This window comes from Eriocheir sinensis, chromosome 12, assembly GCF_024679095.1.
Source record: "Eriocheir sinensis breed Jianghai 21 chromosome 12, ASM2467909v1, whole genome shotgun sequence".
Taxonomy (NCBI): domain Eukaryota; kingdom Metazoa; phylum Arthropoda; class Malacostraca; order Decapoda; family Varunidae; genus Eriocheir; species Eriocheir sinensis.
This window is the reverse complement of record NC_066520.1, coordinates 7,379,993-7,405,284: the sequence shown is the minus strand read 5'-3', so window position 1 is coordinate 7,405,284 and position 25,292 is coordinate 7,379,993. Positions and strand designations below refer to the sequence as shown.

General features: G+C 40.4%; 1 protein-coding gene across 9 annotated transcripts in view; it reads left to right on the top strand.

Annotated features, from left to right (window-relative positions):
- The window catches only part of LOC126997345 (eukaryotic translation initiation factor 4E transporter-like), a 92,282-nt gene that overhangs the window by 14,036 nt on the left and 52,954 nt on the right, over nt 1-25,292 (top strand). For 6 of the 9 annotated variants that reach the window (XM_050858400.1, XM_050858396.1, XM_050858394.1 and 3 more), the window contains 6 exons: nt 640-849; nt 1,401-1,574; nt 6,696-6,938; nt 10,291-10,430; nt 24,483-24,554; nt 24,866-24,968. In XM_050858400.1, coding sequence (XP_050714357.1) covers nt 640-849; nt 1,401-1,574; nt 6,696-6,938; nt 10,291-10,430; nt 24,483-24,554; nt 24,866-24,968 — 942 coding nt within the window. The remainder of the gene's footprint in view (nt 1-639; nt 850-1,400; nt 1,575-6,695; nt 6,939-10,290; nt 10,431-24,482; nt 24,555-24,865; nt 24,969-25,292) is intronic. The other 3 variants (XM_050858398.1, XM_050858401.1, XM_050858399.1) reach the window with 3 other exon arrangements.

Genomic DNA, 25,292 nt, shown 5'->3' with positions numbered 1-25,292 from the left:
AATAAATAAATAAATAAATAAAATAATAATAATAATTTGAAGGATGATACTGCTTTTTTTATTTCAAAATCTTATTTGTCAGGTTTCAAATTTGAGGAGCCAGTTATAAGAATGGATTTCCAATGTTCATCAAGTAAATTTGCTCGATAGTTAGACTTGACACACTTCATATTGTAAAATGTTTGTTCACAGGTATATTGTACCAAAAATGGACATAAAACTACAAACAAGTTTTTATATTTGAAAACTGCTCTGGGTTATTTCTTAATATTCATCTTCAAATCAATCATCTGCTGGAGATCAATGATTTCTATATGAAACTGATTTGGAAGATTTTCAACATTGCAGTCAGATGGATTTGGAAAGAGCCTAATTTCATTTGCTTTGGCATCAGGGTCAGAAAATCACTCCTGAAATGTTTTTTCATGTTCTGAATTATTTCATTCGCAAATAAAACTATCATGCTGCTGGGTTGATAAAATCATGGTGGGCTGGGTGTGGCCCCTGGGCTTTAGTTTTGAGACCCCTGCTGTAGATAGATAGGTAGATATAACTTGTGCTGTTCCATTCCTTAAAGCTATAAAACATCTGTTTTTTTTAATTAAACTACCCAAAATTCTATGGAGTTGATATTTGCAGGTGGTGGTAGTAGAAAAGGTTCTCGCAGTACCACTCCAATAATTGAAGAAGAGTCAACAAGTAAGTCTCCAAAGCTGCAACAAGAAGAACCGACACATCTTAAAGATGATGACAGGCAACGAACTCAACCAACTGTTATTGAACCAGTGGAACAAGAACTTCCTGGCTTCAATATAGATGATTTCCTTGGAGACATAATTGGTTACCCTGGTAAGCCCAGTTTTTGTTATGTGCTAAAGAATGAATCCTTTAGATGCTCAAAGGATAATAGTTCACAAGGAATTCTATTTGTTATAATTTCAAAACTTCTACAAACCACTCCTAGATACAGAGAGGTATGATAGTTTTGTTTATACACCTCTTCTTCACATGTGAGTTAAGATTTTTTTTATTTTTTATTTATATATATATATTTTTTTTATCTGAGTAAGTATAACCTAAAAGTAGTAAGGTAGACATGAGTATGGTACAGATAGCTGACTGTAGACCTACAATATGTTGGGAGTCCCTAGAAGCAAAAAAAAAGGTGAAGGGACAGGAAGGCTGATATGTTTCTTTAATCTTTTGTATATGAAGTTCAAATATTTCTTTGTTGTTCACATAAGACAGGGTTCAGGAAAAATTAGCCTTCAGATGTTTATAATTTTATGTCTTTAATCAATGCACCAGTCCATTGTTTTCAGAAAATGCATAACCACTTGTGGCAGATGGTAGGGTTATTCATTATGACTAACAGGTGATAATAAGTTCTAAAATACTAGGGAATTCGGAGGAGATGGCACCTGGCAACAATACTAACACAAGTGGAGGGAGTGGATCATCCAGGTTGAAGCAGTTCTTCTCCACGAAGAGAGAGTCTCCGATCTTTGGCTCTTCTTGTAATTCACGTCGCTCCTCAATTGAATTGCCACCGCATATCAATAACCTTCTCAATGGTATGTCATTTTTTGCAGAATTTATTCTGTAATTCCCATTATCCAGTCTCAGTCATGTTAGGATAGACAGGCAGTTTGAAAAATTTCATGATAGAATGTTGAGTTTTATTTGTCTTCCCTTAACAAATAGTTGAATTTTACAGTTGATTGGTAATATACAGGTCATGGCTGTATCGAAGGAGTGCATTCTCAGGAATGTGTGTATGAATGGCATTGTCATTACCTGTGTAGAAAGACAAAGATCTGGATCTTCAAGTCCCTTGTGCTCCCTGTCTTATTTTATGGCTGTGAGACATGGACACAAAATAGGGACGTGGAGAGGCGGATTGATGCCTTTGGTAATGAATGTCTATGCAGAATCATGGGATATTGCTGGAATGACTTTGTGTCAAACCGTTGACTACTCTGTGAGACTGATTGGACATATATTACCTGCATAGTTCGTCACTGCCAACTCTGCCTATATGGGCATGTGGCATGTTACCCAGAAGCTGACCCTGCTCATTGGGTTATCTCTGTAAGAGACAGTCTGAGTGGAGGAGGCCAAGGTAACACCCACAGAGTTCGTGGCTTGAGCAAGTCAATAGATCCTGCCAGAAGGTATTCAGAAAGGAAAGGGGAGGCCTGCATGGAGACTTGCCTGGAGGGACCCCTGGGCGTGGCATTGTAGGGTGGGTGAGGCAATGCGCCTCCAGGCATATTCCCCCATTGAGTGATTAATTGATTGTTATGGTTATTGGTTAGTTATGCAGGAAATAAATGCATTCCACAAAACATGCACAAAAGCTATTTCACACTTGATGCGATGTTAGCTACACTGTGGATGGAGAGTGGCATGGCTTTCAGTTGCTTTTATTTATTTTTTTTTTGTGAGACTTTTAAGAGCAAATGTGATGGTGTATAGTCAACACGGGCATAATTGGTTATATACCAACCCAGATTGCTGCCTTCGTGATTTTTATTTACATAGCATCCCTCATACATGCATGCTCAGTGGGGGCTTAGGGAGTGAGCTATCACATCCATATTCTGTCAAGGCAGTCAGGCTCTGCCAGCAAAAGTTAATTACAGGAGACAGGAAACATGGGGGAAGTATGGAGCAACTCATAGAACTAAGGAAATATCTGTTCCTAAGTGATAGCAGAAGTATTCAATTTAAACTGTGTGTGTAGGTTTGTTTTATGTACTCCTTTTTCCTTTCTTAGATATGTCTTACAAATGAGCAGTAATTGCTCCTCCTCTTCTTACTTTACCTCATAGAAACATGCACTGTTGTCTTCCATTGCTGCAGTGGTAAGACTGAGATGACCAGTGTCTAGAAACTTCATTAATGTAACTCATAAGCATCAATAATGATGTGGAACACATACTAAAACTTGCAACTATGCATCTGAAGCATTGTATCCAGTGTGAAATGATCTTAAGCTTACATAGCACATGACTACAGTACCCTCCCGAGTTTCGCGCTTGCTTCGTTCTGAAGGTATAGCGCTAAACTTGAGGATTGCGAAACTCGGGGTATTGAAAACACTGAAAAAGCGCTTGTTTGTTCCGACCTGTGGAGAAGCTGACCGTTTTTCCCCCCTTTACTCCCTTGTTATCTCAAAATACGTACCGTGGAAAAAGGAAGAAACCAGGAAGAGAGAACGGGTTGTTTTGAAGCCGCAGTTGAAGGCGGCTGCCTTACAATTGGCTGACAGTTCTGAAAACAAACTTGTGATTCGCTGGAAGTCCGATGACGTCATCGCCAACGCTCACCCAATCAGCGGCCTCACTGCCTTAAGGTGGTGTCACACTGGCTGTTTTCCTCTAACCGTTGGGGTTACAGGCAACGCCCATACGCCCAACAGGGAACGAGTTGTCAGTTGTCCATAAGCTGGTGTCACACTGGGCCTTTTTCTTCGCACCACATTGGCGGTAGCTAGGGCAACCAGCAACTCCAACTTTTCTGGGTGTGCGTCACACATGGCCAAGGTCAGTTGCCCGTATCCACATCCACAATGTAAACAAAGCACTTGCCCTGTATCGACATGGCATTGTCTGCTAAATTAAGGCTGCCATTACCCAAGTCATGGAATTGTTGCTGCAGTTAACCCTTTCAATACGGTGATGCAGACGTCCGTGTCACAGTATGGAGAGGGTTAAAAGGAAATGGAACAGGATTAATCTTCTTAATCCTCTTCTAAACCTCTTAATCCTCATCCATTTCCTCTTAAGAGGATTAAGAGGTTTAGAAGAGGATTATTCCTCTTCCATTTCCTCTTAACCCTTTCCATACTGTGACGTCGACGTCTGCGTCACGTATTGAAAGGGTTAAATGGAAGGAAAAAGCTGTTGTGGGTGTGGCATGCCTGTGGTTCCTCTGTGCCAGAATTTCTGATTGCCACCTTTGCATGCGCGAGACCAACCCACCCATCTTGACTCTGACCACATAAACACGTGGATCGAATAACAACAAAGACACACACACACACACACACACACACACACACACACACACACACACACACACACCAGACTCATCATGAACCATGGCAGATGTTTCTAACAAACAGAAATGGCTTCACCATTTCCTAGAGTGTGTTAGAACTTATTTGGTGAGTGGTTCATACAAACCAAACATACCCAGTGGCAAGTAGAGAGCAGTGTTAAAGACGACTGCTCTCTTCTTGCCAAGAGCTAGGTTTGGTTCACGTGAGCCACTCACCAAATACGTTCTAACACACTCAAAGAAATGGTGAAGTCGTTTCTGTTTGTCAGAAACATCTGCAATGGTTTCTAATGAGTCAGGTGTGTGTGTGTGTGTGTGTGTGTGTGTGTGTTTTTGTTATTTGATCCATGTGTTTATGTGGTTGAGTCAAGATGGGTGGGTTGGCTGTGCACGCACAGTGGTGACAATGAGAACTGGCATGGAGGAACCACAGGCACGCCACACCCACAACAGCTTCTTCCTTTCATTTAACTGCAGCAACAAGTCCATAACTTGGGTAATGGCAGCACAAACTGTGACAGCCCTTACTCTAGCAGACGACGCCATGTTGATACAGCGCAAGTGCTTTGTTTATGTTGTGGATGTGGATACGGGCAACCAACCTTGGCTGTGTGTGGTGCACGCCCGGAACAGTTGGAGCTGCCAGTTGCCCTAGCTGCCGCCATCGCGGTGGGAAGAAAGAGGCCCAGTGTGACACCAGCTTACAGATAACTGACAACTTGCTCCTGATTGGGCGTGCGGGTATTGCCTGTGGCCCCAACGGTTGTAGGAAAACGGCCAGTGTGACACCGCCTTAAGGCAGTGAGGCCGCTGATATGGTGAGTGCCGGTGATGACGTCATCGGACTCCCAGCAAATCACAAGTGTTTTTTCAGAACTGTCAGCCAATCACAAGGCAGCCGCCTTCAACTGCAGCTTTAATACGACCCATTCTCTCTTCCCGTTTTCTTCCTTTTTCCAAGGTACGTATTTTAAGACTTTACTTGGACAGGAGTTCCTCACATTCCCCCTCTCCCACTCTCCCCAGCTCTGGCTGTATCGTTTAATAAGTCTCTCTCTCTTTCTCTCTCTCTCTCTCTCTCTCTCTCTCTCTCTCTCTCTCTCTCTTCTTCTTTTCTTTCTTTTTACATCTTACATATAGCAAATGAGTACATATATGTCGATGAGTGGGCAACGTCTCTCTCTCTCTCTCTCTCTCTCTCTCTCTCTCTCTCTCTCTCTCTCTCTCTCTCTCTCTCTCTCTCTCTCTCTCTCTCTCTCTCTCTCTCTCTCTCTCTCTCTCTCTTCTTTTCTCCCAATGTTTGGAGGAAAACGTCCATTGTGACACTACCTTTTAAGGTAGCGCATGTGATGCCGATGGTAAGTAGACGTGACCCATACATGTCAAACAAAGCAGGGCGGAACTCGGTGATAATGCGCGAAAGTCGGGATGGTAAGAATTTAGGACTAACCGCGAAACTTGAGGATCGAGAAACTCGGATAGCGTAAAACTCAGGAGGGTACTGTACTAACAGGAACTATGCAAGGTGTATAAGCAGATAAAAACGATAGAATTGTGGCACTCCATGCTAAAGCGAAACAAGTGACATGCACAAGAAAACAATAAAACTGTGATTAAAGTTGCGTGATTATTGCTAATCCGTGCTGCGAATCAAAACCGGAGCGGAAGCGAGGCAAGTGACACGCAGAAGAAAATGAGAGAGCATGGACTGCATTAATTTTGATCATTGTTGTTTCTCAGATGCCTTTGCCTTGAATCAACCACAAAGTGTAAGTTAGACAGTGATGCTGTTTTATTTTTTTATTGTCTTACTCCAGCTCAGAGCCACTGTTTACTGTAATACAAAATAGAAAAATCTATCAGAGAGAGAGAGAGAGAGGGGGGGGGGGGGAGGCCTGCTGTTCCTGCTGATTGACTGGGAGAGCCTTGAGCTGCCGTGAGCTAATTGGTTCATTCCTTTGCATCACCACTGCCTGGAGTGTGTGTTTGCACTTTTCCTAAGCATTTCTTTGAAAAAAATTGACCCTAATGCTTTTATTTTTTTATAATTTTAGTCTGAAAACTTGCCTGAGAACATCAGAATAGTTGGTTGATGTGAGGCAAGTAATATCTCAATATTGACTCCCATGTCGCTGACTTTTCTTCAGTAGGGAATGCCACAATTGTGAACATGGCCACTACCATATACATGATTATGGACTTATCTGCAGATAAAAGTTTGGTCATAAAAATCATACCACCAATGGAGGCATACATGTTCACATGGTGAGGAAATCAGTTGGATCGTGCTTATCATTTAGCAAATTCTGCAAACATTTCTTGTTTTCTGGTGTATTCTCAATATATGTAGCACTCCTGATCAGTTTGTAGTGCACTTTATGCCTACATGCTTGAATACTGATGTTTGTACAAAAGAATCTCACATTTAACCTTTGGTGGTCACCAAAGGTTTAATGTGAATTTTCTCTTATCATTGTTACAATAATTTTTTTATGATTTTTTTTTTCTTTAGTCTTGGCATTATTAAGCCCCACTGGTTAAAGAGAAGCTTACTCATAGAAGAAGGTTGAGGACTAGACTTAATCACTGCATTTTGAGGTTAAGTCTTAACTGATGGAGTTCTTCCACAGAAATCACGGCTAATGAACCCAACATTGTGATCCCTTCAGCCATATCAGCCCTCGACTCCAACCACTTCTTCGCACCAATTTCCCCAGCAGACAAAACTGCTGCAAGCTCCATAGTGGACCTCTTGCAGCAAGCCTCCTCTGGAGGCATAGGGGGTTCAGATCCCTTAGGACCTTCCACCCAACCTCCAATTGGGCCTCCAGGGTTACCTGGGTCACAACCACCACCTTCAATAAAAGATCTGAGTAAGTTACATAAGAAACAATGGTAAAATATTTGCCAAATAAATGGATGGATGTTATCTTACCAGTTCTTAGAAGGAAGAGGTTCTTGACATTTGTATTAGTTGTGCACCAAGTATTGAGCTTACCACATTTTGCGGTGTATAACGTGCTCCGGCGTATATCGCACACCCTAAGCTTTAAGACAGCAATTTGGAAAAAAATATTCAGTGCTAAAAATGTTCAGAAATATGCATGGTTAAGCAAGACTGATGATGTACAGTTTCCCAAAATTTTTATTAAAGAGACACTTAAACCACACAAAAAGGCGATCTTATTCATATTGTTTTCAACTTGTAAATTCTTTCTGAGTTTGCAGGCTCACACAGGAATGCATCACACCTTGCCAGCTCCAGCAAAGCAAACTCGGAGTCCGGTGTGGCAGCATGTGTCATCCCTCTGTTATAGTCCATCCCATCCTGATCTGCGCATGCGTGGGCCTTGCTATTGTGTCCATTTCATTCACAGCACTGTCTTTTGATAGCTTATACTAAGCTGACCTGTGATTTTATGACTGTCTTTATGTCTTCTTAGAGTTCTCTTCTGAATTAAGGTCAGGTTTATGGGATACTCTCCATTTAATAGTAGCTGAGCTACATGCTCCATTTCTGCCTCGAATTTGGCCATTTTTTCTTGAAAATAACATAAGATTAAATGTAAGCTTAGTATAGCTATTAAAAGACAGTGCAGTGAAAGAAATGGACAAAATAGCAAAGCCCACACATGTGCAGATCAGGATGGGTTGGACAATAACAGAGGGATGAGACGTGTCTCCACACTGGACTCTTAACCATCACCACCAAGGTACCCAGCACACTGATGACTGGCGCGCCGCGGTGGTGTTGTCTTTTGTGTTTAGTGTTCATACCGTGCCTCACCTCACACTTTCCTTCCCTATTGCATCACACTGTTCATAATATAAAATTTTAAATCAATCAAAATTTGTACCTTCGTCATATACCACGCATGATTAACTTTTTTTTTTTTTTTTTTTTTTTTTTTAGTGAAAAGTGCACGTTACATGCCGCAAAATATGGCAATTGATTCAGCAGAAACGTTTATGATACTTGAATCCACAAAAGTTGGTGGTTGATCTCATGGAAAAAAGGCTAAGTTATTCAGGGCTTGTCTGAAAACTCTCCTTTATATCCCTGTTCCTTGTTCCCTGATCCATTTTTTCAGTAATTTTAGTCTTTTTCTCATTGCTGTTGTAAATGTGCTTTCTAATCAACCCACATGATTTCAAGCTTTCCTTTAGCCTTCCTGGCCTTATTCATAGGTTCTGGGTGCATATATCTGAAGTTTCGGAGACTTTAGAGGAGGGGAAGTTAGTGCCTATCAAAGCACAGGATGTATGGAAAGTTCTACTTCCTCTGCTCCCTTTATATGTCTTCATATGTCTGGGAAGTGCAGAATCAAGCTATTGATATCATTTTTATTGATAAATACCACAACCCTGTTGACATCAATTTTGTAAGGATCAAGCATTGTAAGGATCACTATTGCACCATGGGCTTTGTGTTCCAGTAAAACCGTTGTAACATCAGCCTTCAGTCTGGTACCTTTGTTTCATTGTGTAACTATTGGTCATACATTCTTTCAATTGCATTTTGAAGAATGTGGATTTCACAACATTGAAAAGCATGGAGAGTGACGACCTTAACCCTTTCCATCCGCGATGCAGACGTCGGTGTCACAGTATGGAAAGGGTCAAGAGGAAATGGAAGAGGATTAATCCTCTTCTAAACCTCTCAGTCCTCCTCTAAATTCCACTTAATCCTATTCCATTTCCTCTTAAGAGGTTAAGAAGAGGATTAAGTAGTTTACAAGAGGACTAACCCTTTCCATACGGTGACGCCGACGTCGGCGTCACCAGAGTGAAGGGGTTATGCTGAGAACCTTGTGTTCTCATAGCCACTCTCTCCTTGTGGCTTTCAGCATTGTGAAACCCACTTCCTTCAATATTCAGTAAGTCTCCCATTGAAAGAATAAATTACTAATGCCTCCGTGGAGCAGTGGTCAGAGTGCCTGGCTATGACTGCAGGCCCGTGTTTGAATCCCGTCCCAGGCTGTTGGTGTGCTGCTCACCCAGCTGTTCATCCTTCCTTTTGGGCTGGTCAATAAATGGGTACCTTGGGAAACCTGGGGAAGATAAACTGTGTCAATCCTAGATTTCACATTGGCCCGTGTCCCGGGGTAATGGGTTCTTACCTACCACAGACTCAAAGGGCCAACAGTTCAGAGATGAGCACCATGCATAATTGCGCAGCAATTATGCATGCACCCACCTCTACCATTAAATTACCTTAGATATAACATTAAAGAATGCCAAAACTAAAGGCCAATGCTGTTTACAAGTTTCAGTGGAAATCAAAATCTGTGGTGCAGTAGTAGTATGCATGCTGACTCATCACAGAATTTGTGCTGACAACATTTTGATGGTATTCATTAATAAAAACTATCTGCAGCTTATGATAAATACTTCACAGGGAGTGAAATCTGTGCATCCTGAACCATATGGGGACTTGGAGAGGCAGATTGATGCCTTTGGTAATAAATGTCTCGCAGAATCATGGGATATTGCTGGAATGGCTTTGTGTCAAACCGGCGACTACTCTGTGAGACTGATTCGACATATATTATCTGCATAGTCCGTCAACGCCAACTCCAGCTATACGGGCACGTGGCAGGTTACCCAGAAGCTGATCCTGCTCATCGGGTTGCCTCTGGTAGAGACAATCCTGAGTGGAGTAGGCCAAGGGGACCCCCATGGAGTTTGTGGCTTGAGCAAGTCGATAGATCCAGCCGGGAGGTACTCTGGATTGGAAGGGGGCCTGCATGGAGACTCTCCCGGAAGGTCCCCCGGACTTGGCATCATACGGTGTGCAAGGCAATGCTCCCTCTGGCGTATGCCCCCATTGATTGGTTGATATATATATATATATATATATATATATATATATATATATATATATATATATATATATATATATATATATATATATATATATATATATACACACACACAGGAAGCAGCCACTTTGTGCTCAAAGGAATGGTTAAAACCTGAAGTTTTCCCTACTTTTCTCCCTAAATAAGACTATGCAGCCATGCTGGCTGTCACATAGATAGGACAGGTATTGCATACTTTTGATGTTTAATTATGTGACTAACTACGCATCATTTATTCTTCATGAATTTTATTTTCTGTGATGTTTTAAGAGTTTCTCCCCACTCCTACCCTGGCCTTCAAATGTGGTTGTGATTGGGTAAAGGTGATTATATTTATTCACATAGTTATTACCACTAATTACAGTGATGGATGGAAAGGGGCAGAGTTTGGAGGAGGTCGAGGCTGGAATACGTAGCATGCGCCAACAAAATCGCCCTCACCATAATAACCAGATGAGTCATAACCACCATGGCCTTAACCAGATGACTGCATTTGACGATTTTGTAAGTACCAAATCTTGATAGTTGCATGTGCTTAGCTTGATACATACTATGATGAATAGAGCATGCATATATGTATGATGTTGTCTTAATAGTAATGAGATGTGTAAACATTTTTATAGGCGAATGGCATGGTAATGTAGAGAATAGTGAAACTCTGCTGAGAGATCAGAGGCTGATTTTCATTCAGGTCTTGATGATTTAAGTGTCTCTTTTTTGTACTGTAACCTTTAGTGACTAGTCATTAAGTAGAAAAGTGGTGTGAAAAATGCTTTTTTTATTTTTATATATAACAAGTTTCCATTTAGTTTCACTCCAGCCACAGAAATCAGTTTATAGCTGATTGGCTGCACAAAACATACAAACTAAACTGGACTTTTAAATTTGCAAAATTTTGTTTGAATTTAAATTGTCATAATTTAGCAATTAGAGTGTTTTTATAGGACTGAAGAGGTTAATTCATCATTGAAAATGAGTATAATAGTCAATGATAATTATGATAGTAATAATAATAATAATAATAATAATAATAATAATGATAATAATAATAATAATAATGAAAATAATGACCATACTTTTGAAAGATAAAATAACCTAGCCAGTGGATTATTTTAATAGTAATAATAAAAATAATGATAATAATAATAATAAATAAATAAATAAATAGAATAACTAATAGGAGAAAAGTTTATGGAAATTTAACCCTTTCAAGCACCAAAAGTTTAACCCTTTCGTTGCTAAACGCTCGCAGTGAGCACTACCGTAACTTGCCGGTGGTGCTAAACGCTCGCTGTGAGCTCCGATCGCACTCAAATTTCCCACGTATGAGAATGTTCCAACACTATTTCTCACCCCACAGCATTGCCAATTCAGTGGGTTTTCCACGAAATTTGGTGGAAAATCATATCAGCCTAGCGCGGAAAAGCACGGAAAATCTACAGACGAGTAACTGGTGGAGGTTGTTGACCAATATAGCAGCATTTTTGCATAACTTCACCTTTCACCTGACTGATATTTTGACCAAATAGTTGTAAATTTTGCAGTTGGTAATACTGCCCTGCTATCCCATCGAGAGATCTACTCAGTAGTTGCCTTAAGGCTGACCGTCGTGCACGTATAAATGTACGTCTTTACAGGCAACACCCCCTGAATGTACCTGTACCTTCGCAGGAGAGGCTTACATAACCGAATCTTATAGATCTTGGCCCCCTCTTTCCAATGGTGTTTTTGTTTTTTAGCTGTGATGAATAGTTTTTGAGATACAGAGGTTAACCCTTTGATTATGACGATTGTATATACAAGTGCGCTACCACACGCCCCAACCGTACGGGGATCATATATATAATCATCACACTCTACGCTCCCTACGTTTCAAATATACCGCCAGTTCTTGACTCAGAAGAATGGTGGAGGCATCTGGCATCCGTACACACTCATTCGTCTCCAGCGCGCAGCCTACCGAAGGCTACAAATCATTTTCCACTTTTGTTCGGAATAAGTCTGTCATGTCTCGTGATGCATCAAGCAGTTCCTCTGCTCCGGGCGGAAGTAGAGCGCAGGCGAATCAAAGTGACAGTGACTCTGATGACTGCTATGGTAGTGACATTAACAGAGGATGGAGGGGCAAGTAGATAGGGAGAGAGAGAGAGAGAGAGAGAGAGAGAGTGGGGTGCTTCCACGCAACGCGTCACAGCCATGAGAAAATGCGCAATATTTTCGGCTGTCATAATTTTTTTTATTATTAGGAGAGAAGCTTTATTACACCACCATATATACTAGATGAATATACAATTATTGCAAAGAAGAAAGACACCATTTCCACCTTTTAAATCCCTAAGTTTTCCCCGTGCATAGCATCCAGAGAAATATATCACCACACGTACTCTAAGGGTTAAAAGAGCGAGCACTAGCGTCACTTGCTGGTGGTGCTAAAAGCTCGCTGTGAGCGCCAGTCGCACTCGCAGCAGGGGGGGGGGAATGAACATGCCTGTACATTCGCAGGAGAGGGTTACATAATCGAATCTTATAGATCTTGGTCTTCTCTTTCCAATGGTGTTTTTGTTTCGTAGCTGTGATGAATAGTTTTTTGAGATACAGCGGTTAAAAGAGATCCCACTCCCCCCGCTGGGGTGCCCGAGCACGCCTGAGGGGATAGTCTCGTTGCGAGCACTTAGCAAGGAAAGGGTTAATAAATTTCTTTTTCCAATGCGACATCTGTCTAGGGCTCCCTTGGGGGCCTCGCGAAATGGCCTGACTGTGCGGCAAAAATTTTATTGATTTCACCCACGAGTATTCTTTTTCCTGGCATTATTATATATCGTTGGTTTTGGAAGGGATTATTCTGCCTTATGAAAGAAAGAAAAATATCAAGAAATGCAAATAAATAGCAAAGTTTACCGACTCTGAAAAAAACAATTTAACCCTTTGGCTGCGGTAGGGCATTTTTGAGGGTGTTTCAAGGTTGCGTCAAATACCCTTAAAAAAAAAAAAAAATAAAAAAAATAAAAAAAAGGCTTCATATGACTTGTACATCGAGAAAAGACCTTATCTTTTTTCATATACAGTAATCCCTCGCCATATTGCGGTTCACTTATCGCAGTCTCGCTGTATCGCGGATTTTTAAATTGTAAATATTTAGGTTCGTATCGCGGATTTTTCGCTATATCGCGGGATTTTGCGGAATAGAGGTATTTTAATATATTTATTAATTTACTTATTTTGCAGTAAAAGAAGTATTTTCTATTCAAAAAAATTGTAAACAATAAAAAAAATTAAGAAAATATTAATACGAACATATTAAAAGAATATTAAATTGAAATAAAATACGTAGCGTACAACAGATGAATAGACAAAGACTCGCATGTATGGAAAACGCAGCTACGGCTGCTTCCGCTTGAGCTAGTTTGCCCACGTGTGATCGTACACAGCACACGATTGGCTGATGGATGGGAGGCGACCAACCAGAGCACTGTGTTCTGTATCCTGGGCGCTGATTGGCTCAGCAACCGTTGCATTTGTTGGTTTGTGAGTGGTTAGCTTGGAGACAAAGGGAGAGTTTGTTACAGCTTGGTACCGTTAAATGCTCGAGAACTTGGCAGTGAGGACCCAGACAGGATGAGTCAATGACTACACTTGAACAAGATTCAAGTCCTAAACTTGCTCAACATGATTACTACAAGCTTATCTAGTTTTGTGAACTCTTTGCGGTACTGGAATAAACACGTGAAGAGCTACTGAACCAAACAGCTGATATGCTCTTCTTCTTCTTGTGACCACAACTTACCGACCACATGAGTAACCGACATGTTGGTGACTGAGTTTCTGACTAAAATTTCGATGAGTTTCCTGTGAAATGTAGCCAACTTTGAATCTCTCAAGAAACTAGTGGTTGGGTGACCTTGTTTACACGGGCTGAGGCGAGATTCACAGAGATATGCGTGCTTATATAAATAATATATATAAAATATAATATATAGAATATATAAATAATAAAATAAATATAAGATCGCTACTTCGCGGGAGGTTCTGGAACCTAACCCCCGCGATAAATGAGGGATGACTGTATGGCATTTATTTTCCTTAAAAAATGTGTGAAGTTATGAAAAAAGTCCAAAATTGTTACAAAACTGGCAAAAAAAAAGATGAAATACATCTTTGCTAAAATGTAAAATACTTCATTCACTTCACTGTTTTGGGGACTTAGGGCTGCTTTCACAGTCGTTTTGTTTGTTTTGATCGTTACCAATGGCGCCGATCGACGCTATAGTTTTCCATGTGAAACTGGCCTATGGGGTAGTGGCGGCTGCAGAAGAAGTGAGAGGTGTTGAGAGTGTGTGCCAAGGTGCGGGTCTAGGCTAACCCCGCAGCTGCCACTACCCCATCGGCCAGTTTTATGTGGAAATACTAAAGCGGCGATCGTCGCCATTGGTAACGATCAAAAACAAAACGACTGTGAAAGCGGCCCTTAGACTACAGAAAAGGCTTGTAAATTGGTGTTGCTGCCATATTGTTACACTTAACTCGGTGCAAAACCCTTTTTTTTTTTTATTATTATTATTATTATTATTATTGATATAAAGTAGGCACCATTTTTGTAAAATTTCCTTGGAGGAAAGACAGAAAATCAAACAAATTTCTTACAACATAGCATTTATTATATGAAAAAATTACACTGAAATTATATCCTATAAAATTCAAACCATCAGAAATAAAAGTTGCAACAATGTATCAAATATAGAAAAATATAGCTAAAAAATTTCTTCAGGAAACAGTTTTATAAAACATTGATAGGGTGTGAGATTTTCAATGCCTTCCACTCGATGATTATCTGTGAAAAATATCATATTCTGTAATTCAGTGGGGTTCTCTGAAGTAACCAAATCATGTTTACATGCTCCTTACATGAAGGAAACCTGGTGGAGGGAGCATCAGTATCTTCCTCTTCTAACTCCACACTATTATCATTTAAGTCATCCTCAGACTCATCCAGCCAGTAATCAGTTTTTTCCTCAAACATTTCTTCATCATTTTCACTGTCTAATGCTCATCTGTCTTCAGAAATTTAGTCCTCTTCCTTGCTTGCTCCATGGTAATCTTGAAAAAATATATATGGTACTAGTATTATAACACTTGTATGTGTTATTAAAAAGGACATTGTACATATATGAAATAGACAATAGTTACCATCATCCTAGTCTAGTGCAGGGAACATGCATACAAGAAAGAGACAGCAGTTATAATCAGCCTAGTCTAGCCTAGGATACGTAAATAATATATGAGACTAAGTCTAGCCTTGGTTTTGTAAAATGAGAGAGAAGGAAAGTGAAAGAAAGAGAATTAGACATATTTACATGCATTATACATAAGTATCTGTGTGTGCACACATAATTTTTGATAAAATGGCCCTAATCATAGAGTTAAATGCCCAGTTAAAAACCCTAAGTCTTTATTCAAGGTCACACTAATACATCTTCATTTGTTTACATCATATATGAGGCGCCGCGTGCAATATTGGGGTAAGCGCGTGTTTTTAAAAACCTCAGAAATCGCAGTTGAAGTTTTTGCAACTTCAAATTGCAATTTTTTTGTTGGTTTTAAAGCTAGAATCATCATTTTGATACCAATATGAAGCTTATGTAAAGACAAAACTGCCCGAGTTATGTACGAAGCACAAAAAGAAAAAAACAAAAAAGAAAAAACAAAAACCCTGGGTTTTGAAAAAAAGAATCTTTTTTTTTTTTTTTTTTTTACTGGTATTGGGATTTACTGGGATTTAGAGCAGTCGGAAGTCAGAAGATAATGCAAATTGTTCTAATTAATGTAGATAGTCATGTTCACTCAGGAAGAACTAGTTAAAAATTGTTACTAGTCAATTATACAAAATACAACAAACAAAACTACATTAAGTCAGCTATTGAATATCAAACAAAGTTAGAAATTGTACGAAAAATTAATTAGATCAGCTAGACATGGCAACTGTGTCACTTCCTCCCAGAGCTCGCTGGGGACTTACACCATTACTCCACGCCAGCATGCCCACCCTACCTCGCGCGGACCCTACATTTGAGCGAGATATGTTTTTCCTGAGACTTTTTACCCTACTTCCAGTGTTGATTTTGGGTAAACGACTTGCTCGGATAAAAGAGGAAGGGTCAAAATAGTAGTATATGATTGTAACTCCAAACCCAGGTGGTTTGCGCTTACCTCAATATTGCACGTGACGCCTCATATGCTTATAATACAATCAGACATTGTTTATGACACAATTGCAATAATATAAATGCTAAAATTACCTCTGTTATGAGCAGAAATACAAGGAAGCTATAACAAACGAATTTCATCACACATATTGGCGTCAATCAGCTGTAGCATGATTTGTTTACTGTTCCCTATGCCGCCTGTGGTTTTCTGTGTGTTCTTTTGGATGAAAACGGATCAGTAATTTAAATGATAAACATTTTTATACTGATGGTGACTATAGTCGACTTTCGCAACCTTGCGCAATCACTCCTTGTGACTATAGTTGAGTACCGCAGCTTAAGGGTTAAAGGGACGACAGTCACACTCACAGGTTGCTTGCTGAGAGGCAACTAAACCACGGGCAATTATCACTTCACATCCAGCGGCACGAGAGTTGACAATTAGTTTATTTTATAGGTTTAGCTTGGATCTTTGATGTAAAACAATTTGACACAATTCTGAAAGATACTTTATATATATATATATATATATATATATATATATATATATATATATATATATATATATATATATATATATATATATATATATATTTTTTTTTTTGACACGATTCGAGTCAAAAGCTCATGTAGACAATTCCGTTTTGCCGCGAATTGCATTGTGGTGCATGAAAGGGTTAAGAGTAGAAATTGAATCAGCACACAACAGAACCCCTTGGAAGCATGTCATTTTGAGATTGATAATGTAAAAAAATATCCAGAATTACACTCTGTTCAAGATCAAAGAGCGCCTACCCACCTACCTACATGTTCTGCCTCTTGTCATTTTTTCTAACTAGCAGAACCCCACATAAACATAGCACTAAAATAGTAACTTGTCTCTGGTAAACTGTATTGACTGATTGACTTGAAGTGTGGGTCTGAGAAGACGTTAACAGGCAAGATACAAGAGCATTAGTAACAATCGACCAGTGTTGATTCAGAAATACTCACTGTATTTTATAAGTTTATCCACTTTTGGGACTCCGCATTTATCACAAATTAACACATGTGGAAGGAGTTCTAATGTTGAGAACTTCCAAGAACAATGAGTGTTTTTGCCTTGGGGAGAATCTGGAGATTATTGAAAAGGGTTGTTCTGCCATGTTTGCTGGGAATCAGTATTGATTTTGTCACATTGGACTAGAGCTCTCCTGAGGATAGACAAGTAGAGGTATGTCAAGAGTCTTGCCTTGGACATCAAGGGTCAGTTCAATGCATATGACCTCATGCCTGTTTAGTGTCTATTGAGCTCACATCCACATCCTGAGTCCCCCGCTCAGGTGAGGGCTATCTGAACAACAAACGGTGTTCTCTCGGCAGAGGGCTTGTTGAACTAAGTACTCTGAACAGCTGCATATGACAGACCCTCCAAATGGGTGGCTCCTAACCACTGGGTTACTACGTATTGTCAATGCTGATCCACTCATTGACAAAACCCCACTCTCTCTTGAAGAAGTAAGAGGGGCTGGGTCTAGGTTGTAGGATATAAAGGAAACTAGTGTTTGTTACATCAATTTCTTTCATGTGAACATAGCAGTTAGGCAGGGGTGTGTGTCCTTGCCCCCTGTTTTCAACACATACAGTGACTGGGTATCAGGCAGAGTTGTGAACCAAAGTCATTGTGTGCCATATGTTGGCAAAACTTGGCCCTCTTGCATTGTTTTGTCTAATCCATTAATCTTTGCTGAGACATTAGAGAATTTGGTGATGGCTATCAGGGCACTGCAATAGGAGGCAAAGCTTTTGACACTTCAGGTGTTTTGCGCTACAACCAAGGTATGATAAGTATTTGGTGGCTTACTAGATGAGACACTATTGTCTGTTCATGCATATGGCAAGGATATTGAGGTCATGGAAAATTTCACATGCCCTGGTAGTGTAGTGGAGAACAACTGTAGATCACATCAAGAAGTGGATTTGCTTTGCACATGGTGTTATGGACTCACTCAGCATGAGTATATAGGGCTGTCAATACCTATGCAAAGTCAAAGATCTGTGGCTGGATTCATCAAACCATCAAACCGTTGGTAAGTTTTCTGGTAACTCCACCCACTCCATAAATCTGTATTCAGCAAGCACTTATCAGACCTCTGGTAAGACCAGAATATACCACAGCTCCAAGCACCTGTATGTGAGTTACCAGAGGTCTGGTAAGCTGGGTTAACACTGCCACCTCAGAATTATTCTGCCATCTAACTGCTTGTAACGGTCATTTCTGAACATGACAATGCATTATGATTATCTTCATAGTTGTAGGAGTATGAAAATGTATAATAATGATGGAAATAAGTGGAGAGAGACATGAAAAGGCAAAGTGAGTGGTGCAGTGTATGAGTAGCTGCAGTGGCATTGAGGTATCCTCCTTTTTCATTTTCTACTTATACTTGTACCATAGATTTAGACAAATAAATGACTGATAAGCTTAGTAGTGAATGGAATTGACAAACATGATTTACTGCTGTATAAAGACTACTGAGTACCTATCTAAGATTTAACAGCACAGCAGTGGGACATTTATAGCTGTCAGCTATCAGCATGAGTCATAGGTGATCTTTTTTGACAGGAATGACCATGATTTTGATCTGTAATGTTATAGGCCCAGTTATAATATGCCACCTCTCTTGGACCCCCCGGGAAGGGTAAGGAGCTTATTCCTGGTGAAGTTTGGCTGCCTTCTCTTCATTAATGCTATCCCTTTGATCATTGATCACTGCAGGAGTTGTCAGCATTTGAGTAACTCCATATAGAACATAAGAATATAAACAACACCCTGCCTGGTCACACTTTTTTGTCTCTGCCTGTCAACATCTACCTTTCCTTCCTGCTGGAAGTACACCTACATACAGTTTGTGCCTAAGAAGGGTGATCGCTCCAAACCCTCAAACAAAGCATTTATCCACTTTTAACATTCTATCTGATTGCCAGTATGGGTTCCACAAGGGGCGTTCTACTGGTGATCTTGCTTTCTTAACTGACTCTCTTAGCCGTTCCGGTGAAGCTTTCTCGGTTGTGTTAGACATATCGAAAGGTTTCGATAGAGTCTGGCACAACTCTTTGCTTTCTAAACTGCCCTCATACGGATTGTATCCTTCTCTCTGTACCTTCATCTCCAGTTTCCTTTCCAGCCGTTCTATCTCTGTTGTGGCAGATGGTCACTGTTCTTCCCCTAAACCTATCAACAGTGGTGTTCTGCAGGGCTCTGTCCTCTTTCCCACTCTCTGATATTCATCAATGATCTTTCTACAACAAACTGTCCTATCCACTCATATGTCGATGACTCTACTTTGCATTTTTCAACTTTCAACAGAAGCTTCTCTCAACAGGAATTACAAGACTCCAGACTGGAGGCTGCAGAATGCTCTGACCTTGCTATTATTTCCGAATGAGGCAAAAGGAACCTTGTGTCCTTCAACGCCTCAAAAACTCAATTTCTCCACCTATCAACTTGACACAATCTACCGAAAAAAACACCTAACCCCTTTTCTTCGACAACACTCAGCTGTCACCTTCTTCTACACTAAACATCCTTGGTCTATCCTTAACTCAAAATCTTAACTGGAAACTTCACATCTCTTCTCTCACTAAATCAGCTTCCTCGAGGTTGGGCGTTCTGTATTGTCTCCTCCAGTTCTCCCCGGCACAGTTGCTATCCGTATACAAGGGCCTTGTCCGCCCTCGTATGAAGTATGTCCACAGCTCTCTTGGACAGAGTAGAGTCTAAGGCTCTTCGTCTCAACAACTCCTTTCCTCTTACTGACAGTCTCCTACATCTTAAATTCTGCCACCATGTTGCCTCTCTTTTTATCTTTAATCAATATTTTCATGCTGACTGCTCTTCTGAACTTGCTAACTGCATGCCTCCTCCCCTCCCATGGCCCCGCTGCACTCGACTTTCTACTCAAGCTCATCCCTATACTGTCCAAATCCTTTATGCAAGAGTTAACCAACATCTTCACTCTTTTATTCCTCATGCCGGTAAACTCTGGAATAATCTTCCTTCATCTGTATTTCCTCCTGCCTACAACTTGACCTCTTTCAAGAGAAGAGTATCAGGACATCTCTCCTGAAATTGACCTCTCCGACCACTCCTCTTTACTCTTTTATGTTGGAGCACTAATTAGTGGGTTTTCCTTTGCTGTAAACAAAATAAATAAAAATATCTGTAATCATAGATTTTCATACTTTAATGCAAATATATAGCTCTTAGGTAAGCTAGAGTAACAAAATACATCTTATTGAGGGACTGCACTGCTTATGATTTCTAGAGCAGTGTTTACTGCTTTACAATACACATGTTTTGATTCTGTTGTCTGTTTTTGTACACCAAAGTCACGTGAAAGCTGAAGATACAGTATAAAATATTGCATGTGATTGGCTATCGAGCACAACAACTCGTTGCTAGGGTAACTGTTACTGACCTGTTACCAGAATGTTGGTAAATACAGAGTTTGAGGGATACCAGAGGTTTGGTAGTGGTCTGATAAATGTGAGAGATACTGAAGGGTTGGTTGGTATTGTTTACGAATCTGGGCCCTGGATCTTTAATTTACTTGTATGTACAGTAAAACCCCTAGTAATCGGCAACCTCGGAGAATTGGAGGTGCCGGATAAGCGGAAATCTCAGATACTTGGGGTACGTTCCCAAAGTTCCAAACATGTTTTCACAGGTACTAATCACTCAGAAATGTATCTTGTAACTATAAGTATGTATGTCCTCCCGGACGCTCTTTGACCTGTTAGCCACGCAACTTTGTGCAACCTTACCAGTAGTCTACGTAGTAGTGGGTGTGGGATTGCCTTTGTAATATCAGCGGCAATGGAGCTAACGCTTATGTGTGTATGTACAGTCATTCCTCGGTTTACAAGTTTAATTCATTTTGGAATTTTGCTCGCAAATAAAAAAACTCATAAATTAAAAATTTCCCTATGTAAATTAATGTGAATCCCACTAATGCATCCCATATCCTCCAAAATATTAACAAAAATCATTTTACATGTTTTATACAGAATAAAAGTAATTTTACTAACAAATAGTAATGATAGAAAAAAATAAACGTTAGTATAATAATATAAATATAGAGGAACCTCGTTTTTTGTGATTAATCCGTTCAAAAAAGTCCGACAAAAACTGAATGTACGAAAACTGAAGCAATATTTCCCATAAGAAATAATGTAAATCCAATTAATCCGTTCCAGACACCCAAAAATATTAACAAAAAATACATTTTATAGAGAATAACCATAGTTTTACATACAGAAAACAATGAAAAATGAATATAAATGACTAATGAACCTTCCTGCCCAGCACAGGAGATGATTATCAATGTAGTACTTATGTCATGTACGAAATATGGATGAGAAAACAGTTGAGTCCAAGGTTCAGCTGACGACATTGTTGGAACACGGTGTTGCCACTTCCTCTATGTAAAAAGTGTATAGCTTGAGCAATTGAATATTTTGCTGTTCTTCTACTTCCACTTATAATAAATAAGCAAAATGTACTTCTTATTCTTCTGGACAGAGTGGAGTCTAAGGCTCTTTGTCTCATCAACTCTCCTCTTCCTACTGATAGTCTTCTACCTCTTAAATTCCGTCGCGATGTTGCCTCTCTTTCTATCTTCTATCGATATTTCCACACTCAATGCCTCAAACACTCAATTTCTCCACCTATCAACTCGACACAATCTTCCAAACACCTTTCCCCTATTCTTCGACAACACTCGGCTGTCACCGTCTTCAACACTAAACATCCTCGGTCTATCCTTAACTCAAAATCTCAACTGGAAACTTCATATCTCCTCTCTCGCTAAATCAGCTTCCTCGAGGTTGGGCGTTCTGTATCGTCTCCGCCAGTTCTACTCCCCCGCGCAGTTGCTATCCATATACAGGGGCCTTGTCCGCCCTCGTATGGAGCATGCATCTCATGTGTGGGGGGGCTCCACTCACACAGCTCTTCTGGACTGAGTGGAGTCTAAGGCTCTTCGTCTCATCAGCTCTCCTCCTCCTACTGATAGTCTTCTACCTCCTAACTTCCATCGTGATGTTGCCTCTCTTTCTATCTTCTATCAATATTTCCACGCTGACTGCTCTTCTGAACTTGCTAACTGCATGCCTCCCCCACTCCCGCGGCCTCGCTGCACACGACTTTCTATTCATGCTCATCCCTATACTGTCCAAACCCCTTATGCAAGAGTTAGCCAGCATCTTCACTCTTTCATCCCTCACGCTGGTAAACTCTGGAACAATCTTCCTTCATCTGTGTTTCCTCCTGCCTGCGACTTAGACTCTTTCAAAAAGGAGGGTGTCGGGGCACCTCTCCTCCCGAAGTTGACCTCTCTTTCGGCCACCTCTTTTGATTAATTTTTATGAGCAGCGAGCAGCGGGCTTTTTTTTTTATTATTGTTTTCTTTTTTTTGTGCCGTTGAGCTGTCTCCTTTGTTGTAAAAAAAAAAAAAAAAAAAAAAAAAAAACATAATTCTCACTCATACGTTTCACTGTATAGAACATATTTTACGCTGTGAATAAACATGACACCTTGCAGAATAACATCACAACGTTAATTCGCTTGAACACCAAAGTCTTATAAACGTGTTTGTATCTGTAATTTTTTCCTCGTATTCGGGTCAAGGTGGACTGAAATTCATGTATTTTACGCCAGTGAGAATATAATACACTCGGCCCTCGATTTAACGGATTAAAAGGGGGGAAGGGTGGTCCGTTGCTTGAAAATACGGTTTTGATGTTTATAAAGCTGGTGTCACACGTACCGGACAAATCTACCCAGCCTCCCTTCTAGCTCGGAACAAATTTATTTTTATTTATTTATTTATTTATTTTTTTTTATGATCCGGGCGGCCTGGTACAAGTCTGCTAGCGGCCCCGGCCGCACACCGGGCTTGAGTAGCTGACGGGTGGCTGATGATGGTGGTGGTAATGATGGGTATCGGCGGCATGACCCCCGCATCAGTGCCGCCCGGGTGGTGCTTTTGTTGGGGCTGTGTGTGTGGCTGTGTTTATTGTGGGCCCTGGCTCCTCAATTTGCTAATTCTTGTTTTCCACATGTTGTGCGGGACTTCTTTTTTTTTCTTCCATCTCTTCTTTTTCAAAAAGAAGAGATGGTAGAAAGGAAAGGGGTCCCGTGCAACATGTGGAGGATGGGAATTGGCAAATTGAGAAGCCCAAACCAATAATAAACACAGCCACACACGTGCGGGCCCTGATGAGGATGCTGTTCGAGTGCCGCCGATGCGGGGGCCTCGACACCGATGCTCGTCATCGCCATCACCGTCATCAGCTGCCCGTCAGCTGTTTGGGGCCGGGCCCAGCGCACGACCAGGGCTGTCTACACGCGTGTGCTTGGCTGCCTGGATGGGTGGCCAAGCGCAAGATGTCGACGGTTTTCAATTTCTGCTAGTGTACAACGCGAACTGAAGGTGGTGTCACACTGGGCGCTTGCCTCCAACCGTTGGAGCTAGTAAAAACCATGGTTGCCCATACACCCAAGTTGTTAGTTTGCGTAAACACTCCTGTCCTTCTGTCTTTGAAGCCATGTTTGCACACACAACTGCTTCTTCCTTCCATTCAACTGTAGCAACAAGTCCATAATTTGAATAACAGCAGTACAAGCTACAACAGCTCCTACTTTTTCAAACAGCACCATGTGGATACAGGGCAACTGGTTTGTTTACGTTGTGGATACTGGCTGACCGTGGTCGTGTGTGATGCACACCCAGAAAAGTTGGAGTTGTTTTATTTCAGTGCGGATGGAGGAAAAAGGCCCAGTGTGACACCAGCTTGAGACCCCATTCCCATTGTTTTCCTCTCTGAGTGCTCTCGTTTTACGGCGAACAAAGGGAATCCATGGTCACGTCATTGAGTTGTACAAACAGGATGCTTGTACACCAAGTCACCGCTTGTAAACCAAAGCATTTTTACTAATTTTGTTTTGCTCGTAAATCAAAACGCTCGTTAACTAAGCCACTCGTAAACCAAGGTATTACTGTATGTATATATTCATTTAAGCGTACATAAACATTGGCTATTCTTTAACTTAAGCTTATAATTTTTCTCTTGAAAAAAATATCACCAATTTTGCAATTCACCTGAAACATTTTTCAAATAGAGTTTGAGTAGCTACAATTAGTGAAGTTAGTTATCTTATAATGTCTTATACCATGGTCAAAATAGTTTGTGTTTTTACTTTTATGCCAGTAGAACTTTTAAGTTTGATTGGCAGATGTTGTGATGTAACTCACTGTCAGCCTTATTGTAGTGCTTTAGTGTCAGATACTGTGATGGATGAATGTCCTTTCAGCTCTCACAGGTTACTTCTCAGGGCACAGTCAAACCTTCACCCAGTACTTCAACCAAGGAGGTGCTGAATAAGGTAAACTGCTTTGCCTCCTCTTCTACCACTGCTGTTGGGTATTTATTTTGCTAATTCTATGCATCTTGAATGGTCTGCTTTGCATAAAAAAATAATATCCTATAATGTATGCAAGGTGCCATTATGTTAAGTAATTTATCATAGTACTTATTCAAATTTATAGTGAAGTATTTTGGTTGAGAAATTAATTGTGCTGGTTGATGTTGCTATGCGTGTTTTACATTTTGAAATATACCTTAAAAGAATAAATTCAAAGCAGATCTCCTTTTATACGGAGATGTATGACTAAACAGATGCTTGCTTCCTTTCAGTTACTGAATGGTGGGATAAAGGATGGGGGAGTGATGAAGCCATCCCCCATGTCAGTTCAACCAGCTGTTCCAAATGCTCCTACAGAAAATGATCTCATTGCTAGTAAGTAGTGGCCTGTAAAGCTTACGTCGCAATTTTCATGCACTGGAATATCTCCAAGTTTAGAATTGCATCTCATTTGGCTAAGTTAATGTGCTTCCAGTGATGACAGTTGTGGTGTCTGTCCACACTACAGCCTGATGAGTCAGGCATTGGACTTGAATGGAATGGTTCATGACATTAGTTTACATAAGACTGATAGGATGGAGGGAGGGCATAGAAAAAAAATCACCTGGTGTGTATCAAGTGCAGTAGGTTATTGAAATCCCTGTTTTTGGGTGGAAGGGAAACTCTTATACACTAAAAAATACAGTACATAATTAAAAT